Source organism: Grammomys surdaster, unplaced genomic scaffold (genome assembly GCF_004785775.1).
Source record: "Grammomys surdaster isolate TR1022 unplaced genomic scaffold, NIH_TR_1.0 134630, whole genome shotgun sequence".
Taxonomy (NCBI): Eukaryota; Metazoa; Chordata; class Mammalia; order Rodentia; family Muridae; genus Grammomys; species Grammomys surdaster.
In genome coordinates, this window is record NW_021622272.1 from 1 (window position 1) to 7372 (window position 7372).

The following is a 7372-nucleotide window of genomic DNA, read 5'->3' on the forward strand; positions in this document are numbered from 1 at the left end:
TCTCTGCTATGAGTCCTGTGTCTGTGTCAAATGAGAAGACTTCTCCCAGGTTCCCTCCCAGCAGATTTTTCTATGGAGCTAGCTGTGTGTAAAAAGCTGACCACCCACTTCGGCTGAGGACCTTCCTCTGAATATATATATAAACGTGTATTATCGGCTAGCACCCATTACCTGCCCCCATCACCAAATAAACACTCTAGATTTAGGGGCACATTGGGATAAATGGGTTTAAAGCGGAGTGTTGTTTGTAGCTGTGCTTAAGGCGAAGCACCGTCCTTGCTAGGTATGCTTCCTGTCACAGAGCTGCATCCCCCGGTCCTGCGATCAGAGCTTAATCTGGAGTCTGACCATGACTTTGTGAGTATTTTTATGCATTGGCTTTTTTTTGTAAAAACAGTGCATAATTTTTATCTTATTCTCAAAAGTAATAGCTAAACCAAGTGCAGTGATCCCTTCGTGCCTGTAATTTCAATACTCCACAAGCAGAGGCTCAACTTTTGGCAGATGTCCAAGAGGATCAGAAGTTTGGCTATGTAAGGAGAAATGGGCTAGCCTAGTGTATATAAGACCCTGTCTTGGAAAAGAAAGAAAGAAAATATTTCTGCTGGGCATATTGTTCTACTGGACCCAATCTTTAATCCCAGCACTCAGGGAGCTGAAACAAGTGGTCTCTGAGTTTGAGATACCCTGGTTTATATAGTGCGTTCCAGGCTAGCCAGAAGTAAAAAGTGAGACTTTTTTTTTTCTAAGCTAATTGAGCTGGAGAGATGGTTCTACAGTTAAAGATTACAGCTCACAACCAAAACAGGACTAGAGAGAGATGGCTCAGTGGTCCTCTGTTCTTGAAGAGGACCCAGGTTCAGTTCCCAGCACTCACATGATGGCTCATAACCACCTGTAACTTCAATTCCAGGGGATCCAACATCCTCTTCTGACCTCTATATGGTACACATGCATCCATGTAAGCAAAACTCATGCACATAAGGTACAAATTAGTCTTTGTTTTCTGTTTTGTTTTGTAAGTGATAACTGCCCTTTGCAAGATTGAAATCGTAGCCCTGGGTCATTTGATCGTTTGTTAATGATCATTTGTTAATGATTTGTTAATGAAAAGACCTTCAGCTACTAAGGAAAGATCTTTAAAGATTGAACTCTGCCTTCTCCTTTGGTAACCCTTTAGTTGACACTTCCTTGAAAAATCTGCTCTCTTGAACTGATCTCCCTAAATGGTTATTAGTAAACTGCAAAAAGTGTTCTGGGAAGAGATGCTGGCTTCGTTTGACACTTATTCTCTGACTGAAGCTTGAAGCATATAATCGGTGTCAGGCTAAGGGCTGGCGGTTGGTAATTTTTAAGAAACACAAATGGCTTGAATTCGTGGTGTCCACAGGAGTGGCAGATGCCGCTGCAGACAATGCAGAAAGTTATCACTATCTTTTCCCGAGCCAGAGAGTCATCATGCTTCAGTAAAATGTTACTAGTCTGTACTACCCCCGTGCATTCATGTTGATCAATAGCTGGACATTAAATGACAACAAAGTGCGACTCTGCAACAAAAGGATATACAGATGAACCATCAATAACTCTCCCTCTGTTTGGGAAGCCAAGATATACCTGGCAGAAATGTGAATGATCACCCATGGAGATAGCGTTAGGCAAGCAGAAGGGGTCAGAGTTCAGCTGTAGTCAAGGCTTCCAAGGTCTGGGGAGTGGAGGACGACCTTAGCTTCTCTGGGAGGAGCATGGACAGGGCACACTTTAACCCAGTTTGAGCTAATGCAGCCTGTCAGCCTGGGAATTCTGGGTCAAGTCATGGGAGGGTATGTAATTAAATGTGGGTGGGGTTTGTGGTGAGAGAGAGTTTGATTCTTAATCCACTCGTAGCACTGTCGTTTCTGAGTGAATGCTCACTTGAGATACATTCGTAGCAGCCTTTTTAAACTGTTCTCAGGGAAATATCACAACGGTGCTAGGAACAATCCAACTGCTGCTTTGACCTGTCACTGGGTTCCAGGGTTCCTTGGTTGGAAGTGACTGTGTTTCTGACTACATGCCTCCTTCGGAAGCAGAATTCCAAGAAAATAGGTCTTGCTCCTCCATCCAAGCCACACACTTTCTCCCAAACAGGATATCTGCCAAAAATAGAGTCACCACTGTCTCTTCCTCAAACCAGTATGTACCCAAAATGGCAGGTCTCTGCTTGTGACCCTCAGGTCGCCAGTAGGTAAAGGGGAAACACGTAAAGGCTTGGACGGCCCCCACTGTGAATCAGGAAATATGATTCTACTCCTTCTTGACAGGGACGCTAAATGGTCTTTAAAATCCAGTCAGAATGCTAAAAGGTAGGCATTGCAGCTCACTGCCGCACTGTTCAGAGCTGAGTTTTCTAAAAGCAGCTGTAAAAATAAATAGAAATATGGATTTGCAACCAGGCATGGTGGTACATGCCTTTAGTCCCAGCACTCGGGAGGCAGAGGCAGGTGAATCTATGCGAATTTGAGGCCAGCCTGATCTACAAAGTGAATTTTAGAACAGCCAGAAACCCTGTTTTGAGTAACCAAAAAAAAAAAAAAAAAAAAGAATTTGCTTGCCAGAACAGTATAGATATCTGTGAACAAAACTTTCAAATATCATTTTAGTAAAATTTCAAAAGCCATAAAGAACTATCACAGAGGAATTAGAAAGGAGGCCTGTAAAAGCTGTCCTGGTCCCAGTTTTCATGGAATTTCTTAATACTTTGTTTCCAATGTTCCTAAAGTTGAGAACACTGTAAAATAAAAGTTTTCATCTTGAGTTACTTAGTATTCAATATCGTTTGCCTTAGATATTAATGTTGTCTACATATTAAACCCCCGAGTCCAGCACACTTTAGAATTAGAATTGATGCATTGAATGAGTATGTTTTCTTTCCCAGAACACTAGGATTTCTGTCACTCACTGTCTTTCAGTTGTCACTAACCTGGCCAAGTCCTAAAATGAGGTTCACATTTTGTTGGTATCAATGAGTATTTTAAATGAGTTAATGACAAAAGCCATCTCACAGTTGTCTGCTCCTCCTTCAGTCATTTTCCTGGTTAGCCACAACTGGGTATGTGGAGCATCTGGACTACAGAGCCAGAATTCAGTGGGCGCGGGGTTCATAATCACCACTATTAGGTTTTAATATTAATTGGCTAACATGTAATGTTCTCTGTGGACTTCTACCATTGGTGGTCCAGGCCTATTACTGAAACCACCAGGCATTTCTAGGAATCCATACACATCCGAATTGATAGGTTGAAACTGAGAAGGTATGAAGTCTTATTTATCAGCAGTCCAGTTGGAGTTTTGTTTAATCTTAGTTTAATAGTTCTCAGTTCTGGCTGCAGAGTAGAATCATGGGGAAAGGTGGAAAGATACACTGGGCCGTGGTGGCACAGGACTTTAAAGGCAGAGGCAGGCTGTTTTCTGAGGCCAGTCTGGGTCTTCATAGCAAGTTCCAGATCAGCAGGGGCTACATAGGAGACCGTTTCTCAAAATGATGGGGATGGGGATGGGGATGGGGATGGGGATGGGGATGGGGATGGGGATGGAGATGGAGATGGAGATGGAGATGGTTATGATTATTTCTGGGCCCACCAGCACATAGGAGCTCTTACCTGTATTTTTTAAAGTAATGTGGTGATTTCCAAACATGACTGGGGTTAAGATCATCTCATTGGGTTTTGTTGGCCACTCTGGTTTTTGCATGTCTGGCTCCACTTCTCCTCCGTTCTTCTTTCGAATGGCAGTCCTTTTCAGAGCTTCATGCTGGGACAGGCATCATTCCATGGGCTGCCTGTGCCTACAGAAAGGGCCTTAAGCTCAGGGAATCATGTCCAGGCCATTCAAGTCCAGCCAGTTTGAACACCGCCTAGGACAGATTTTCCAGAAATACAAGTAGCAGTTCTCCCTGACATGACTAACAAGAACTAGTTTAATGCCCAGTGACCTTGCCTTACCTGTCAACCTCAGACGGCAACTCTGATTTCCAGATGAATTGCACAAACACTTGCCAAGAGAAATCTGATGTCCAGCACTGTTCTCAGCCCTGCCGAGGACCCCAGATAGAGACTCAACAAGAAGGGCTTCCTGCTCTCCCGGGGGAGGAAATGTACGGGGGCCGGGAATAATGCTACAGAGAAAAGAGGGCTTCCTGGAACAGCATCCTAGAAAAACAGAATGAAAAGAAATTGGTTTAGTCTACGTCTCAGAAAGAGCATGGATAGAACTAACTGTGAAAAGTGGCAAAGTGCCAGGCTGGCGAACAACCTGCTGAGCGAAGACTGTGGTCAGAGTATCACACAGAACCCATAAAGGCTGCATAGCATTCTCTCGAATGAGTGCCCAGTAGCCCAGTTCAACCACTAGTCTCTTACGGCGGACTGTGATGTCATCTTCTCCTTTCTGTTTTAAAAATGGACATAATGAAATATGCACCCTTAGAATAACATTTTTGGAAATCAGAGTACTAAGTCAAAGCGATTTTGAATACAGCTAATTCATACTTGGTATAAAAAAAGTAGTAAATATATGAAAATTTTTAATCTCATTCATTCCTGTCCTTGTATTAGAGACCCCAAAAGAGTGACAGGCAGCTGCAGTGAGGAAGGAGAGTTGCTTCCTGGTGAGGAGGGAGGTGGAGAGGGTGTGGCCATGTGGAGAAGGGAATGAGGAGAAGGGACTCATTCATTTTAGTGGAATTTTACAGATTAACCTTCTATAACGTTGTGTTTATGTATATTATATTTAGATGGGCATAATGGTTTGCAGAGGTAGGCAGGATCTCTGTGAGTTTGAGGACAACTTGACCTTTATAGCAAGTTCCAGGCCACCCAGGGCTCTATAGTAAGACCTTATCTCAAACAGATATACATGGATGAATTGCAATTAACTTGCTTTTTAATTTACTCCTGTATTGTCAACATCATTTCAGCGTCAGTCAGATTGAGAATCCTGTGATACATTAAATTGCAAATAGTATTTAAGTGAATTTGTCTGCTTTGGCCAGTGAACAGATATGAAATGTTTTACATGTGGAGAAGTAATTTAGTAAACACGACAAGAAGAAGGCTGACAGGGAAGTGTTTCTAAAACCCATCCTGTCCTTGTGACCCCAAAAGTGTGACAGGCAGCTGCAGTGAGGAAGGAGAGTTGCTTTCTGTTGAGGAGGGAGGTGGAAAGGGTGTGGCCATTCAGAGAAGGGAATGAGGAGAAGGATGGAAGAGCTGTCTGGGAAATGAGAGATTCCCAACCTTAGGACCACGGGACTGAAGTTCCTTCCCCACAAAGACCACAGGAGTAAGGGAATGAGCTTGGAAAGCAAGCTGATGCCAGACCATGGTCAAAATTCTTCTAAAGAGCTTTTAAATTTTTTTCTTCCTTGAAGAAATTCCTTCTAATAACATAGTTTTCATTTAATATAAAGAAAACTAATTTGTAGGAAAATAGTGAAACTTAATGAACATTTTCAATGGATATAAGTAGTGGATTTGTCATAGGTTGTAAGAACATTTACTGTTTCTCTCCTTGGGCCCAGGAACAGTCTAGACACAGATTGTTGGCAGGAGTAAGACCTGATCAGAATGAGATTGGTTGCGCCCATAGGATCCATTCCACTATTGCACCAATTAGCATGGCTTCCCAAGTCAGCCATTCATATATTTTGGGTTCACAAGTGGGTTCTGTGTTTTTGGTTCTGTGTGTTCTAGGCTATGGGTACCCCGTTTCCCAAGTTTCCCTGGTAGAGGGGCTGCTCTGTAGATTGTACCCGGATTTGTTTCAGCTAAAGTCTTGATGGTATTAGAGATGGTTGGGAATATGGCTCTGCACCAGGGTACCAGAAGGGAACCACAGCAGAAGAAGGAGATGCCATGTGGGTCAGATGACAGGCCTCTTGGCAGGTCAGCATTGTGCCAGCAAGGGCCATGCTTAACAATCACTGAAGGCCTTCGGGGTTCAATTCGATGTAAATGAGTAGTGTGATTATCAAAAAGAAAGCACAAGAGGTCACCAGAGAAGAGGATGATGGCTTGAGAGAATTGGTTTGTTGTTTGTGGGGTTTTTTTTTCTTAAATAATAATTTAAAATAATTTACTTTAAAAAAAAAAAAAAACCTATGTGGCTGCATGTGTATTTGTGGGAGGATGACGGTTCCCCTGAAACCGAAGTTACAGACAGTTGTGAGCTGCCATGTGGGTGCTGAGACTTGAACTCAGGTCGTCTGGAAAAGCAGCCAGTGCTGTTAGCCAAGCCAGCACTCCAGCCTAATGACAACTGTTTTGAACCACATGACGTTGAAGTCTATGCTGTGTGGACCTAACCCTGCTCTTTTCTTTCTCAACAGGAAATCACTTGGAATGTACCTGTAAGTGTGGAGGCCTTCTGTCAGGAGGACTGTTAAATATAAAGACATCCCAACCTGAGGTGGAGACGGGGATAGCAAAAGGCAAGCACAGCCGGGGCCATGAACAGTTCCCCACGCAGGGAAATACTCTGCCCACAGTGAACCTGACAGATGACCAGATAGCCACCGGCCTCTACGGTAAGTCCCCTTGCAGTTTGTGTTGGAATTCTAGGCGGCACTGCCAGCCTTCCAGCCAATGATTTACAAGCCGACCTGGAAGAAGGGTTATATAATAATTTTTTTGGCAGCGAGGCCTAAAGTATCCTTAACAGAAAGCAAGCTGTGATGTCTTGACTACAGAATATGTGCTATACAAACAGCCTTCCTAGCACACACAGTCTGCCTCCTAGGTTATCTAAGCTGAAGAAAAAGTATACCAGGATCCCTTCCTCAGTGCCTAAGGAAGGGAGAACTGAGACATGACGTCACTTTATAAACATTACAGCCTGGTACCAGTGCTCCTTATCTCCAGGTTTGTAATGTCTGGGCACACTGATGGAGTTCCCGCCTCCCCCACCCACCCCCCACCCCCGTTTGAAGGAACGTTATTGATAGAATGATGAATTATTTTCTCTGTTTGCACACACTTACCCAATGGGTTTCATGGAAGTTTTTCACACAACCGCACTAAGATCTACATTCACAAACTCGAGGAAAGAGTGCTTTCTCATTTAACTCAGACAGCTCAGATTTACACGAATCACTTCATCACTTTGGTTTACTTATTTTTCCCCTTTTTACAGTATGTTCAAATAATGAAAACACACTGAAGTCCATCATGAAGAAAAGCGATGGGAATAAAGATTCGAATGGCGCCAAAAAGAATCTTCAGTTCATTGGCATTAACGGCGGGTAAGGCAAGCTGTGGCGTTGGGGTGTAAAGCCGCCTGTCTCCTCTGCCTCCTCCCCACTTAAGTCGCTGTCAGGGTGCCTGTTCTGGGATGCTGC

At 43.5% G+C, this 7372-nt stretch overlaps 1 protein-coding gene across 1 annotated transcript; it reads left to right on the forward strand.

Moving 5' to 3' along the window:
- The first annotated feature begins 5838 nt into the window (after positions 1-5838).
- LOC114615711 (KN motif and ankyrin repeat domain-containing protein 1-like) lies at positions 5839-7280 on the forward strand. The gene is made up of 3 exons (XM_028761367.1): positions 5839-5921; positions 6321-6562; positions 7168-7280. The coding sequence occupies exons 1-3, from the start codon at positions 5839-5841 to the stop codon at positions 7278-7280; spliced, it is 438 nt and encodes a 145-aa protein (XP_028617200.1).
- The last annotated feature ends 92 nt before the right edge of the window (positions 7281-7372 follow it).